General features: G+C 43.8%; 1 protein-coding gene across 2 annotated transcripts in view; it reads right to left on the bottom strand.

Moving 5' to 3' along the window:
• Positions 1-15,788, bottom strand: part of DOCK2 (dedicator of cytokinesis 2) — a 409,609-nt gene that overhangs the window by 216,201 nt on the left and 177,620 nt on the right. For both annotated transcript variants that reach the window (XM_019945662.2, XM_033853554.2), the window contains exon 27: positions 12,720-12,815. In XM_019945662.2, coding sequence (XP_019801221.1) covers positions 12,720-12,815 — 96 coding nt within the window. The remainder of the gene's footprint in view (positions 1-12,719; positions 12,816-15,788) is intronic.

Genomic DNA, 15,788 nt, shown 5'->3' with positions numbered 1-15,788 from the left:
CCTGGCTCTCCTGTGGAAGTTCCCATCACAGGCCCTTTCACTGTCTGCTCTACAGTCACAGTGAGTCACCTTGGGTTCCTCAGAACCACCATGCGAACACTCCCTTAAGGGTCTGTACACACTTTTCCTTCTGCCTGGAACAGTCCCCACCACACCACCCGCCCTGCCCAGTTTCCAGCTCTGCTGGGGTTTCCCAAGTAAGGCTTTCCAAGACTACAACCACCGCTGCCCCAGATCATCCCAAATACCCCTCTTATACACTCACCTGGCACCAGGACCCCTCCACCAAAGTCCTCGGCACAGCTGGCCTTGTACATATATTTATGTAATTCTTTGATAAATGTATTTCTCTCTCATTAGCCTATTATCTTCCTAAGGTAAGAATTCTGCTTATTTTTGCTCACCTTTGAATCTCCAGCACTTAGCACAATGAGATTCAAATATTTTTTGCACGGATAAATTAAAGAATGAATTGGATTCAGTGGAGAGACAGGAAGAAATGACTCCCCGTTTTTTCCCTTATCTATGTACAGGCTCTATCTGTGCTGCCAGGAGCATCTAGCCTTCCACAGATTGGGGCCTTCAGCAGCTAATGTGGCCAGTTCTTCTAATTCCACTGTGGTCCACATGGCATTCAGGACTCAGGAACATCAAGCCACTACCATCTTCCCCCACCATTCATCTTGAATATTGACAGCCCAGCTTAACCTTGTTTCGGAACAAATTGTTTAACCTTGTTCCGGAACTTAATTAAATCCCCATGCATTTTGCACATTTTACCAAGATACTGCCTTACCGTATGAAAGAGAAAATTAGTTTTGAAATTAAAGCAGATTGTTAACTATTTTTGCTGTAATGTTTCCATTAAAATGCCAGAACTTATTACATGTGACCTAGTCCATTTCAGACAAAACGCAATTTAAAGGAGACAGGGTCTGTCTCACTAAAGAAGCATTTGGGGCAGAGCATTTTGTCTTGGCTTAAACCACAATTAAAATGAAAAGACAACAGGCATCACACCAAAGGATTATTTACTTCAAAGCAAATAAAAGCTTTATTTATTTACCTTTTTAAAAAAATTTTGGGGGCTTCCCTGGTGGCGCAGTGGTTGAGAGTCCGCCTGCTGATGCAGGGGACACAGGTTCGTGCCCCAGTCCGGGAAGATCCCACATGCCGTGGAGCGGCTGGGCCCGTGAGCCATGGCCGCTGAGCCTGGGCGTCCGGAGCCTGTGCTCCGCAACAGGAGCGGCCACAGCGGTGAGAGGCCCACGTACCGGAAAAAAAAAAAAAAAAAAAAAAAAATTTTTTGGCTGCGTTGGGTCTTTGCTGCTATGCACGGGCTTTCTCTAGCTACAGCAAGCGGGCTTCTTATTGCGGTGGCTTCTCTTGTTGCAGAGCATGGGCTCTAGGCACACGGGCTCAGTAGTTGTGGCTCACGGGCTCTAGAGCGCAGGCTCAGTAGTTGTGGCACACAGACTTACTTGTTCCGCAGCATGTGGGATCTTCCCAGACCAGGGCTCAAACCCGTGTCCGCTGCATTGGCAGGCAGATTCCTAACCACTGTGCCATCAGGGAAGCCCCAAATAAAAGCTTTATTATCATGAACGGCTTTCACGAATTCTCAGAATCCATAACTAACTATGGTATATTAAATTTCACTCTAATGAAACCCATAATTTTTTCTCCTGGCAAAACCTCAATATATATTTCTTAAATCTTCAGCCACACACAGTGACCTCTCATCCGTGCTTGGGCTTGGTTCCCCAGGTAGCACACGCAATGTTGTGATACCCTGGTTATGCTGATAGAAAAGCCTTCCTCCTCCTGAGCCAAACGGGCTGAGTCATTTTAACTGATGAAATCAAGAGTGGTTCACATAGCTCTTGCCCCGAGCACACCAAGCCCCACTGAACCTAATCCCACGTGCAGAGCTCCCATATGCATGATGGACAAGAGAAGTCATGTGTTTTTGTCATTGCTTTTTGTTTGCTTGTGTGTTTCAAGGTAAAAACAATATGCTTTCTGCAATTAGGGATCAAAGAGAGCAAAATAAAAGCCATGCAGAGCTTCAGCATTTGCAAACTCAGACCCCGGACCTGATCTTAATTCCTGGAACTGATCCCTCACTCCTCTCCACTACTACACGACAACCAGCTCCAAGGAAACTTCTCACGTGAACCTCAGCCCATAACCACCTTTTTTTCCCAATAAACAGTTATAGATTCCCTTCTCTGTCCCAGCTTACTACAGTCTAGTGAGGGATGGGGGACAGGGATTCTGACAATGAGCACATGTCCTTTGCTGATTCACCCATCTGGATATCATACCCCTCCTCCTTTTGACCCTCTTAATGCTGTCCTTGTTATTCTCTTATGATGATTATCTGTCTTGAATTATAGCTGTTTCTAGTTTTCTCCCTGTTTCCCAACTCTATGTAACATGTCATGAGAGTAGGAACTTCTTTCCTCCCCTTGTAAAGTCTTAAGTCCAGGAAGTCTTTGTTTAATTAAAGACTTCAACGTTATGAGCCCTTGTCTGTTCCGTGTGGACCGCTGCACTGGCCTTCAAAGTCTACTTTCCTTACAGTTTTCCAGCTCCCTTGGATCTAGCTTCCTCGCAGCTACCTGGGGATCGCTCTAAGATGTATATCTGGCCGTACCACTCCAAGTTTTTCTAACTGTGCCCACCACCATCCAGGGCATAAAATTCCTCCCATAGCAACGAGGTTCCTTGCAATCCAACTCCAACCTAGTACATGCAGCCTAACTTCCTACCACTCCACTTTCCCCTGTACCATCTCTTTGCCACCTCCTAAAACGTCAGAGGACATTACATATCAGTGGCTTAGCACACGCTGTTCCCCCTACCTGGGACACTGTTCCATTACCTATTTACCATGGGAAATAATTTTTGTTTGGGGGAATAAATGAATAGTAGCCATATTACTACTAATCATGATAATAAAGGCTCCAATTTCTTGAAGTTACATTGGGCTATTATCAAATGTTTTGTTTCCATTATCTTATATTTTCCTCAAAAAATTACCATAATTTTTTGGTAGCTAATGATGACCCCTATTTCCCAGAAGAATAATCGAGGCTTGGAGGGAGATAAGTTTTTTGTCCAAGTCCACAAGTATGAGATGGTGAAGGCTGGAGCTCTTGCAAGGTCTGCCAAACATGAGAGCTTGGGCTCTTCACTCCTATGCCAGACATCAAGTTGCAATTTAAATGTCAACTCTTCTCTGCAACTTTTTCTGATCATTCCCCGCTCCTGCCATGGGATTAGTCACTCCATCGTCCTCCAAGTACTCATGGTGCTTTGACCAGACTGCTGCTTATATTATCCTGGCATTTCTTTTGTCAACCCCTCACACTCACCTCCACCAGGAAGCAAAGTCCTGGGGGATAGGAAATGTCATCTGTATCCCTGGGAGCCTCGAAGTGTTGATCACGTTTCCTGAGGTGCTGTAAATGCTTCACATGCTTGTTGAACGAATTGGGAGGAAATATGGAGACGGACACATTAAGAGGAAAAACAATCCAGGGTGGAAAGACGGACCAGAACAAGACCAGGACTCCGACTTCAGCCCCCGATTTCCTGCACAGTTTTGAAGAAGTACCGTCACCTCCACCCCCCACCTCTGTCTTCAGAATGAAACCATCTGGCTTCACAGGCTAGTTAGAAGAAAAGTGGAATTATATACATGAAAATGCTTCAGTAAGTTTGACTATCTCGTTAATTCCTATTTTTAAAGAAATAGTGTTTGAGGGTTTTTTTTTTTTTTTCCTGATTTTTAAAGGAAAGCCGAATCATTTTAGAAAGAGAAAAACTACAGAAATGTACAAATCATGTGTCCTTTAAGCAGCCGATACCAACATTATTTTAGCTTCTGAACAAGGTCCCTGGGTCTGACCTCTAAGAGATCCAGAGACTCTGGTGAGGGGCCACATTTCTTCCCCTCTTCGACCTTCAGGGCCCCATGATGGCTTTCTTATTGTTGTTGTTATATTTCTATAATCCTTCTCCATATTTAAGTCCTAGAATATCCTCACGTTATTAAAAAATTATCATAAATATTTAACGGCGACATAAATGCATCACTTATGAATGTAGCATGAATCTAGAAAAGGGGGTTCTGATTTTGAAGGATCATTTGACAGAATTGATTCCCTTGAGTCACGGAGAAGGCCAGTGCCCTGGCACGGACGACAGGGACGGAGACCTGCAGGGAAGCCTGTTTCATTCGCCGTTGTTCTAACAGGGTTTTTTCTCTGTGGGCAGCTCCATTCCCTCCGCATTCCCAGGGAAGGAGCCTCTGGATGGGATTTCTCCTTCCTGTCTGGGGTTCAAGCCTTTGTGGCAGACATCTGGTGGTTGGTTTCATCTCGGGGGGCGGGGGGGGGGGCTTTATTTACAGCCCAGCTGTAGCAACAGCTTAATAATAATGCACGAACCCAGGTGCTATCCCAAGTCACACCATAAAATAACTTGTAATCTGACTCATAACACGTGTGTCAAAGTAGGGAGAAGACTGTAGCACTGAAGGGGGAAAACAATGGCTCTTATTTACCGAGGGTCTGCTATGTGTTAAACTCCGTGCTGCGAGCCTTACACATGGGTTTTTACCTAGTCCTCACCATGGAACTGACAAGTAATAACCATTACTAGCCCCATTTTACAGACATGGAAACTGAGGAGCAGAACTATGAAGTAAAGAGACTTCCTAGCTATGGAATAAGGTCACCTCACCCCTTGAGAAAAAGAGGACCAGTTCCCAGCCAGTAAAATCCTTTCAAACTCCAACCCCCATAGCCCTTAGAAAGAAATGCTGGGAGTGAGGGTGCTCATCAATGCCTAAATGGGAGACAGGCGCCAAGAGGGAGGAGGTATGGGAACATATGTATACGTAGAGCTGATTCACTTTGTTATAAAGCAGAAACTAACACACCATTGTAAAGCAATTATACTCCAATAAAGATGTTAAAACTAAATAAATAAAGTTTCCGAAGTTCACCAAGGACAAGAAAAGACTGGCATCTCTTCTAGCACCAGGAAACAGGACAGAAGATACAATGGAGTCTAACCTTTAAGACACACTAAAGTTACTTGTTCAAAGTCAGATCTGTCCAGCTCCACTAAGAGAAGCCAAAAGGCACTGAGATATTTGGAGGCAATTTCATTAGGATATGACGCACTGGTCATGCATCTCCTAGTACTAACTGTATGATACCCAAACTCCGTCTCTGCCTCTCCCTCTCTGGGTGCTAACAACAGCAGCCCCTGGGTGGCCAGTGGAGGCTCCAGCTTCTCTAGAGTCTGAGCTCACCTCCTCTGAAGAACCACAAGGCACATGTTACTGAGCCACGTGTGAAACTGTCACAGCAGCAGCATGTTTATTATCTAGGAGCGCTCTCTTTCCTTGTAGCAGAGGTCTGCTCGATTAGGTGGACTAGGGAGAACGCAGTGGCTATTTTAAAAAATTTAGGAACTTCATAATTCCCATCTCTGTGACTCATCATGGAACAAAAGGAAGGTCTGGAGATGAAGCTGGCATTTTTATGCTCCAGCTCTCAAACTTTGATTTGTCTAAAAGAATGCTACCACACAGGGCTAGTAAAGTATTTGGGAATTTTATATTTAAAAAAAAAGATCCTTAAGGGAAAGCCTAGCATGAAATAAATCTTTTCTCATCTTATTTTTAAAATCAGAATCTTTTAAAGCTAAACAGTGATTTGTGCTTTCAATTAGTTCTGTTCTTTCCACTCACTCCTGTAGCTTGGATAAGCGCCTGCTACATGCCATGCCCTGGGCCGATGGACAGCTTCCCCACTCACTGGCTATAAGCACCATCCACATGACGATATCAAGCAGCAACGAAGCTACCCCAAGCTCATTATGCCATCTTTCGGTTACCAGCTGGAATTTCAGGTCTCTTGTATAATGTTTATTTTCTCTCTTAACCTGATCCCCCTCTAATACACAACATACACACATATTTACTCTTCTCTCTCTCTCTCTCTCAGGAATTTTCTCTAATTAATTTCATCTCAGGAAAACAATTTCCCAGATATGTATAGTGAAATGCTTAAGATGTCAGCTTCAAACTCTGTAGATTTGGGTATGGACTCTAGCTTTCTCCTTCCCAGGTGTGTGATGCTGGACAAGGAGCTTAAGCCCTTCTGACTACTGTTTCCTCTTTGAGAGGGGATCATAGTATTTGTCAACCTCACAGATTAAATGTGATCATATCCCCAAAGTACCATCTCTGCCACACAACGAACACTCTGGAAATGTTAACTGACATTATTATTGACATATGCATCCTCTGAAGGGTATGAATACATTCTCCCCCCATTTCCTTTCCATTTGGTCTGGGTATTCAATAACAATTCTTTTCCTCCCTTATTCTCCTAGCTTAATCATATCACAAGGGTAATAACAGTAACACTTGTATAAGGGTAATGCAAGTACCACTTAACATGTTAAGGAAAAGAATGATGGGTTGTATGTAAATAAAATAGACAGCAGAAATCTTTCATTCCTTCAGCAGGTATTCACTGAGATCATCCTGCATGCCAGGGAACCACTATGTCCTTAGAAACGCAGGAGTGATGAAGACAGGCATTGTTCTGCAGTTGCTAGGAAGGATGTTCTCATGACAGTATGATGAGTACACAAGGTTGAAGAGAGTAGAGGTCTGATCCCAACTTGGTGGAGTGGAATGTGCGTCAAGACATGAAGGAGGAAGCGGAGTTTGCAAGGTGGAAGGTCTTGGAAGGAAAGTTAGGAGGGGTATGTTCTAGACAGAGGGAATGGTGTGCAGGGGGACGCAGAGGGGAAAAAGAGCATTCTGGGACCAAGAGAGCCGTTCCCTTGATTTGGCACAAGTGTGGGAGGTAAGGGGCACTGGGAGAAGATGCAGGCCTAGACTGGGTGCCCTGAAAGCCACGGTGAGCAGCTGGGCCTTCATCCTTGGCCACTGTGGGGTCACTGATGCTTTATCTCCAAGAAACTGCTACTTTAAAAGACCGTGTTGGCCACAGTGTGAAGAATTAGAAAGGGACGAGAGCGGAGGCAGTGTGTCTTATCAGAAGACGTAGCAGGGCACCAGTGAGAGATGGTCATGGCCAGACACAGGCTAGTGGCATCGATGGTAATGAGAAACGCTTGGATAGAGGCCTTTAGACCTAGAACAAACAGAACCCGGAGATGAGCTGGATGTGGAAGGAGGAGACTACCTCTCCTTCCGGAACCCTTTAGAATCTCCACGTCTCCATTCTAGCTGTGTCACCTTCTGTAAAACCTGCTATTTCATAAGCACCAGCATTCAAGGAGACGGAGAGTTCTTCAGATTTTATGGGTTGTTATGGTTCAATTACCAGAATTGAGGAGCTTGATCCTAAAGATATCACTGTCATCATAAAACCACCAAAATTCTACGCCAGCTTAAGGTTTCTGAAAGTTACTACACAGGTCATCCCACTAGATTCCAAAGTCTAGGCAGGGCAATAGCTGGGTTTAAGGTGCTCATTATTATCTTTAAAATACCTGATGCCTAAATAGTAACTTAAGGTATTAATAGAGCAGGAGTGCATAATATGCTATTTAAAAACAGGGACTCTAGCAGTGGCACTGCTTGGGCTCAAATTCCAGCTCTTCCACGAACAAGCTGTGTGATTATAGGCAAGTTACATAACCTTCCTGTGCTTGTTATCTCACACGTAAAACATGAGTACCTGATGCAGGTTAAGTGATGTCAAACACACATCGTACTTAGCCTTCTGCCTGAAAGCAGGCTATCTGCTCAATAAGTGATGGCTTTAGTATAAACACTGCTTTCTGAACAAGGTGCTGAGTCACGCAGTGAAGGTCAGGCATCCACCGACCACTTCTGGCTGGGAACACCCCACCTTCTCGTGTCCTAGACTGTCCTCACGCGTGCTCTCCGTGGGATGGGGCTGGATGTGGGTGGAGTTGGCACTGTGTCGCGGTGGCCCCTGCAGAGGCCTCCTGAGTCTTTGGGCTCACAGTGGCAGAGAGTGGTCATGCAGGTGGGCTATCTGTCATTTGGGAAGTGAAGTCAGAGCTTTGAAACCCTGGCTCTCTGATGACTCAGGCATTTTCTGGAGTCTTCAGTGCTATTATGAGGTGAAGCAATGGAGGGTGGGGTGATTCCCACGTGTTTTCTTCCTTTTCGAATAAATGGCTCTGAAATTCTGGAGCTGGCCTCGTGCCAACTGCATTTACTTTTATTTAATCACTCAATAGACTCCTCTGCGAAAACTGGGGTAATTAGGCCCAAAATGTATCACCCAGAGGCTTATTCGAACTACCTAAAATAAAAGCTAGAACCCAATTTCAGCAAAATTACCAGTTTGTTTCCCTTCCAAGAACTTCTGGCAGTGCTTAGGTTCCCTGATTCTGCCTATGGGACTGTCCATCCCCAGCACCAGGGAGGCCAGAGGCAGGGGATGGCCTTCTCTAGAGCAGACAGCAGCAGGACTCATTGGCCAGGGAGGGGTTCCCTGACAAACCCCCTCACCTGTGCAAACAAGCTTGGACGTTTCCCCCCACACTCTGAGACCTGTGGGACAGCACAAAGTACACATGATCTGATATCAGACGTCCCTGGGTTCACAGCCCATCTTACTACTAGCCGTGTGACTTCGGCCAGGATGCTTCCATCCTTTGAAGCTCAGTCAGTCTATTCTCCTGAACAACGGGAGAGGATGACACTTACCTGTGAGGACTCAGATGAGCTCCATCACACAACAGGGATTTTCAGTCAAACTTACTTTTTTATTTTTTAACAATCTCTGAAGAGTACAAGCAGTGCAATAATAAACCACTGTGTTGCAGTTTAATTGGTAGCATATCTCTTTGTAATGTGAACATAAAATCATGGTGCATCTTACACTTGATAAAATATGACTGTAGCACATAGAAACCATTCCCTGGTAAAAATGCAAGCTCTCAGATTACTGGCTTTTTCCATTATGTGTCTGCTCGGACACCACTACCTCCTTAAAGGAACCAAGAATATGTGAAAGGGAATATTGGTTTTACAAGAGTGTTTGGATTGGGCAAAAAAAGCACCAATAACTTCAGTCAATACATAATATTTCCAAGAATCTTGCATACATCACTGTTTTCCAATCTCATCCTTATGACAGACATCACTAATCAATTCAGCACTTCTTTCTACCAAGCCAAGATGTAGCTCCGGAATCTTTCTCAACACAGTGCAACAGGGAGCCATTGAGAAGCCACCAGAGTTGGCACATAAAGTGAAATCTATTTTCTGTCCCTGACTCAGGACCTTGGGAGGCAGGGAAAGAGAATGGGCATTGGCCAAATGAGAAAACTTCCATACATGACAAAGATCTCAAAAATGATACAGTTCATTACACAGAAGAAACTAAGGTCTAGAGTGTGGAAACTTTCTCCAGCTCTCCCTTATCCAAAATGTCCTTTACCAAACCATGCTGCCTTTCTCATCATCATAGTCAAAAATCCTTGGTCATTTAAGTAAACAAACATTTATCTGATACGTTAGACTCTGGCTAAGAAAGGAAGAGAGGGCAGCAGTCATGTAAAAAGTTTTTTGCTTTTTGTTTTTGTAAACTTTCCTTCTGCTCATTTGTCACCACCGACACTTCATTGTTCAGGCAGATGATCTACAGAAAAAATCAGGAATGGCTATTTCCAGCAAACGATAATTACAATGTGCTGTGCATAAGAATCAATCCATCCTACCCCTATGGTACCTGTAATTTTAATACCTTTTATCACAACATTTCTACTCCTACAAATAAGAAAAAAAGTCACTATGTAATCCCACATAATGACACGAGAACAACCAGCCCTACACCCAATCGGGCCTTCTTGGGATTTCAGAAGAACTAGACACGTCTGGTGTTTGCCATAAATATTGATTGTTTAATATTCCAGAGTAATGAAACTAACCAATAAAAATCATATCTGGAAAGTTAAAAGTGATGGTTGGAATGGGGATCTCTCCTCCTTGCCAGATTTCAATTTGAAATGAAATTGGGGCCTTCAGCGCTAAGACAGGGACCCCTGACCTCTGAGTAATTACTTTCCAACGTCATTTTCTTTAATTTGGATGAGCTAGTTCTATTCTAAGAATTGCTGGAAAGGCCCATTTTATGAAAATGAAGCCAAATCTTAGGAAAGACCTGTTTATTTCTTCCTTCTAGTTCAGGCACATCCCTGCTCCTAGTGAGGTGTGCTTGCTACATACCTCTAGTACTCCCCACTCAGCACTCTTATCATTGCAATTACAGCAGCAAACCCAAGAGTCATTGAGGCTAATGACACAGCTTGCAGCTTAGAATGTCTGCAAGGCTCCTGGAATCAGCCCAGGGGACAGGGAAAGTCTGAGCAGGCAATTCCTTACACTTCTCCCACACTCCCTGAGATGTGGGTTCCTGGTATTTAGAAAAAGTGTTCCTTGAAGAAGGAAAAGCAATCTAAACTGAGGGGAAAGCATGTACAAAAATATGAAGGTATGGTACAGCACCACATCTTCGGGAGTATTTCACTCATTCATTTGCTCAACAAGCATTTATTGAGTATCCACAGTAAGCCAGGCACCCTCTGGGTGATAAGGATAAAAGAATGAGTAAATGTGATCCCTGCCCTCAAAGGGGTCCACAGAATGTAGGGGGCATGAGCACAAAAATCAGAAAATCACCTTGCAAGGGACTAAGTATGGCAAGCCTGATGAGTGATCGTGTTATGGCCAGATCACAGAAGCTACGAATGGCCAAACTAGTGCATTTATGCCTTAATTTGGTAGACAGTGGGGAGCCACTGAACATTCTAGAGCAGGGGAGTTTCCTGGCAAAGATGAACAGGCCAGCTGTGAGCAGTGTGCACTGGAAGGGCAAGCAACAAGGACAGAGCATCAGATAAAAGTCTCAGCGTGAAAGAGGGCCAAACTATGCTCACCTGACTATGTCGATAACACAAAGGGACAGAGAGACACACTGTACCAGAGAGAAAGGAAAATAATAATAATAGACACCAGTTATTTGGTGCTTTCTATGATCCAGGCACTGTTTTAAAGCATCACTGCTCTGAAGGAGAGACAGAGAGTTAAGAGCCTGCTATAGATGGAATGAGCCAAATGGATGGATGACCATCTTTAGGTCTGGCTCCAAAGAGAAGGAATGAAGATTAGGGAGGTCATAAAGTGTTTATCTAAGGTGCATTATGGGAACTGCAGATATGGAAGATTATAACTGAATAAGAAATGGTGATGCTTTTAAGGTGGAAGGACAGTAAGACAAACAACAGAGAATGATTTACATGGCTCTCTGCACCAGTAAGGCAGGAGTACCCAGCACTGCTGGCGCCCTCTAAGGATGTCGCCACTCCTTTAAATGTACATAATATACAGTAAGGAACCATGCACTGACATAAGTAGGCGGAAGCAAATGGCTATAAAGAAGGTTGTTACACTTGGCTTCTAGAGATCAAATCCTTGCCAAGCTACTGTTAGAATAAACACTCAGCATGTTAAGTTCTATAACCGTGAAGCAGGACTACAGTTATTGACATCAACTTCCCCAAACCGGCTCATACCATACCAGTTTAAAGCAGACATCCCAAACTGACTTTCTGAGAGCTGAATCCAGCTGTTTGAGGATCATAAAATGTTTATAAATATTTTTTAGTTAGCTGCCAACACTTAAACGTCAGGAAATTTCACATAAAGTACAGGGATTTTTAGCTTCTCTCAAGAAGTTGGGAGTTCTAGCAGCTGTATGGCTAATCCCACATGGTGTCAGTCAATCAAAGCTGAGTACTACTTGTCTTCATTAAACTTTAGAGTCCCTGCCTGGTACATTTCATTCTTTCCTTCACTCATTCAGTCACTCATTCTTTCATTCATTTGTTCAACAAGTATTTATCAAGTACTTACTATATGCCAGGCACTGCTGTAGGGTCCGGAGATACAAATGAACAAAACAAAAATCCTTTCATTCTGGAGCTCATATTCTTACAAGGAGAGCCAGCCAATAAACAAATAAATAAAGGAAAATATATCTATATCTATCTATATAATCTATAGATATCTATATCTGTATCTATCTATATAGCTATATAAATTATATAGCTATATAGATAGATACAGATATATATCTCACTCATCTGGTGATAAGTACTAAGAAACATGAAGGAGTAGGGTGTAGAAATTGAAAGAGGATGGAGGGGTGTGGGGTGTTATAGACAGGGCAGTCAGGGCAGGGAAGCCTCTCTGATTAGATGACACCTAAGCCAAGATCTGATTAACAGGAGGGCACAAGCCCTCAGACCTGAGGGAGAGATAAGCCAAGCAGAGATGGAAATCCACCAGTGAGCTTAAGCAAAGGAGTGACACGGTTGGACATGCCTTACTTACAAAAGCCTTCTCTCTGGTGAGAGAACCTTCCACCAGTCATAGATGAGGAAGTTGAGGCTCAACTCATCTGGTACACTCATCCTGGTAGACAAGTTCTAAGTCTAATTTTATTTCAGCAACTTGAGTTAACGCTCATGTTCTCCCAGCCCACGCAGGAAAAATCTGACCCATGTAGCCCAAAACAAAGCAACAACTGGTGCTGAGCGTTTGACGAGACCTGGTATTCCAGAAAATTCATTCCTTGACCCAGTTTGAAATGCTTGACAAGAGGAAAAGATCTACTCACAATCAGAACGTGATCCCGCCCCATTGTGATGACTGTCCGGTTCACCGTGCGAAGAAGCTGGACCATGATTTCTTGGATGTGGTGGTAGGTGAAGGCCTGTAACACAATCAGAGACATCTGTGTGACAATCGGGACATTGTATCTGCACACCTATCCCAAAGGACATACAACAGTTGTCAAACATGGTGATCACCAAGATCACCGCCACCACTACCGTCAGCATCAACATCAGCACCATCATCGTCATAATCACTGTCGTCCTCGTATCTCCATCGTCATCACCACCTGGCTTTGAGCACCAGGAACTTCACTAACCACCTTAAATTATAAGTCAGTGATTAAGAGCTTAAGCTCTGGAATCAGAAACTTATGGTTCAGAATAGTAACTCTGTCAAGAACTATTGTATTATATTGGCTGAGTTACCTAACTTCTATGAACCTTGGTTTCTTTATCTGTGTAACAGGATCTAACCTGGAATAAGGAGGGGATTTGATGCAGGAAATTGGCTATACAGGTGATGAAAAAGCTGAGACACCAAAGAAGGTAATTTAGGGATTAGCAACAGCAGGCGGCCACTGTCATCCCTAGGCTGCAGAGACAAATAAAAGGAGGCAGTGTTTCTGGAGCCCGGGACTGGGGTTATGTGATGGAAACTGTAACATGAGAGAGCTTTGTGCAGTAGACACTGCATTATCCACCTTGGAGGAAATCCACCATGAGCCAGGTTGTAACATTTATAGGGTTCTGTCCACTTTAAATCCAAGTCCCTGAACCTTGGGTAGGACTTACCGATGCTTTCTGAGCATTTTTTGGGGTAGGCAAGGGTTTCATGCATGTTTACCTACACCCTCAGATCCTTTTACCGGCGCAGACTTAAGGCACAGACTTAATGCATACCTGGGAGAGTGGTCATGGCTAAGAGGAAGGCCCTTGGGATTATAAATTCAGTAGCTCTGTGTCTGAGTTCCAGCTCTGCCCTTGCCAGCAGTGTGTCCTCACTTATCATCCTAACCTATCTGAGCTTCAACTTCCTTATCTATAAACTGTGGAAGGTTCTCTCACCAGTCTTTCAAGGTTGACGTGAACATAAGAGTGACACATGCCGTGGTGGAAAAATACACTCGCCTAATTCCACTGCAGGAGAATCTGTAGGTCTGAGACAGATCCTGGACATCTGTGATTTCTGAATTTTATGTGGGTTACTCTGATGACTGAGAACCATGACACAACACAGTAAAGCTCTGGAAATGAAGGCTTGTATTTGGGAACATCCTGTGACTCCAGGACCTAACCAGACCCTGACATCAAGAAAGTGATAAATAAATGGTGGCTGAAAAAGCAGATGACCACTCACTCATTCATAAGTACCTTATTAATCTTTGCTGCATTCAACTTAACTGTGGTTTCTTTCTTAATGTAACGAATGAATGGAAAATAGATTCATAGTTGGGGGAGGGAGAATGAGAAAACAAAAGAAGATGTGCTTATTAAAAAATTCCCTCCCCTCCCAATGTGCTTTCCATGACTACTGGCACCCAAAGACGAATAACCCAGAGCTTGCTTTCTCTCTCTGCCCCAGACTCGCTTCTTCTGTATGTTGGCTAATCTCCGATTCCCCAGCCCTGTGGAGCTCACCAGAAGAACCTCTGCCACCAGAGCTTCCATCAGAGCATATATTTTACAGAAACAATTTCTCATGCTCCATTAAATCCATCCAGACCTCAATGTCTTGCTAGGTTTGAGCTCCCCGCACCATCCAGCCTTTCCCCACGTCTGGCATTTCCTCCTGATGCTCAGTGGTGGGCAAGAGAAAATTGCCCTTTACTTCTTGGCTGCAGGTGAACTTCTCTCCCGACTTCCTTCCCGTTTGTTTCTTCGAGTCTTTTTACTGACTTACAATCTCGTATTTCTTGCATTATATGAGCGTGATGCTTATGGTAATAACAACAATAGCTAACTTTCTGTGAGTTCTTACTAAATGCCTGGCACCTCGCTAAACATTTTACTTCCTCTCACAACAAGATTGACGCTGTTATGATCGCCATTGTTCAGATGAGGAAACTGAAGCCAGAGAGGTTAAGTAATTTGTCCAGGGTCACCCAGCCAGAAAGTCAGGGAAAAGAATTCAAGCCCAGAAGTCTGGCTCCAGAGCCTGCTCCTCACCCACACCCCACCCAGGCTGACTGGAACATGAACACAGATCTCTGGTTGTTATTTTGGAGTTTCATTTGCCTCTTTCTATATGTCAAGATACACAGGTACCCTGCCTTCAACTGAGCCAACTTCCAACTGCCTTCAGTGACTTCTGACCTTTCCCTTCTAGAAAATCTTCAGTGCTTTTTCTCATTAATCCCTTACCTTCTCTTCATTCCTTTGCAATTTCATCAACCTAAACCCACTGCAAATGTATATGATAGTTTCCATTTCATGTTATTTTTTTTTTCAGGATTACATCTCTTCTTTTACCAACAGAGATAATAAAACCCTGTTCTCTTGCCCTCCTGCCCGCTGCTTCTTTTTAATAGTCATTTCTTCTTAGTCCAAAGAGTAGCAATTAGACTGCTTGGGCAGTTTGGTATTTAAAAGCCGAAAACTGACAAATTCAATTCATTTCACTCTGAAAGCTCCCGATAAGGGAGGCTGTGTAGCAGAGTGTTCTGGGATCAGACCGATTTGAGTTTGAATCTCAATTCTACTTACTTGAGCTGGCTGACCTGGAGCAAATTACCTTTCCTCTCTGAGTTTCAGCTTCTTTATTTATAAAATGTGGCAAACAGTAGAAACCTCAAAGTACTGGTTTGAGGAATAAATAAAGTACTGCAGGGAAAGCCCTCGATACTAAGGGCTGTCACGTAGTAAGCCTTTAATAAGTGGTGGCTGCAACTCACGTTCCCCTAGGTCTACAGCAGCATTCCGGCCGGGCTTGCAGATTCCCATCACGTAGCAGAGAGTGCAGCAAAAGGCAATGCATAATCTAAACTCTGGATGATATTGAAATGCCATCCAAAGAATGTATAGCACGTATGCAAATGGAAAACTTTCAAGATGATAAACCTGTGCGAAGCAGT

Source organism: Tursiops truncatus, chromosome 3 (genome assembly GCF_011762595.2).
Source record: "Tursiops truncatus isolate mTurTru1 chromosome 3, mTurTru1.mat.Y, whole genome shotgun sequence".
In the NCBI taxonomy this organism is placed as follows: Eukaryota; Metazoa; Chordata; class Mammalia; order Artiodactyla; family Delphinidae; genus Tursiops; species Tursiops truncatus.
Note: the sequence above shows the minus strand (reverse complement) of the source record. Positions and strands in the feature narration are given on the sequence as shown.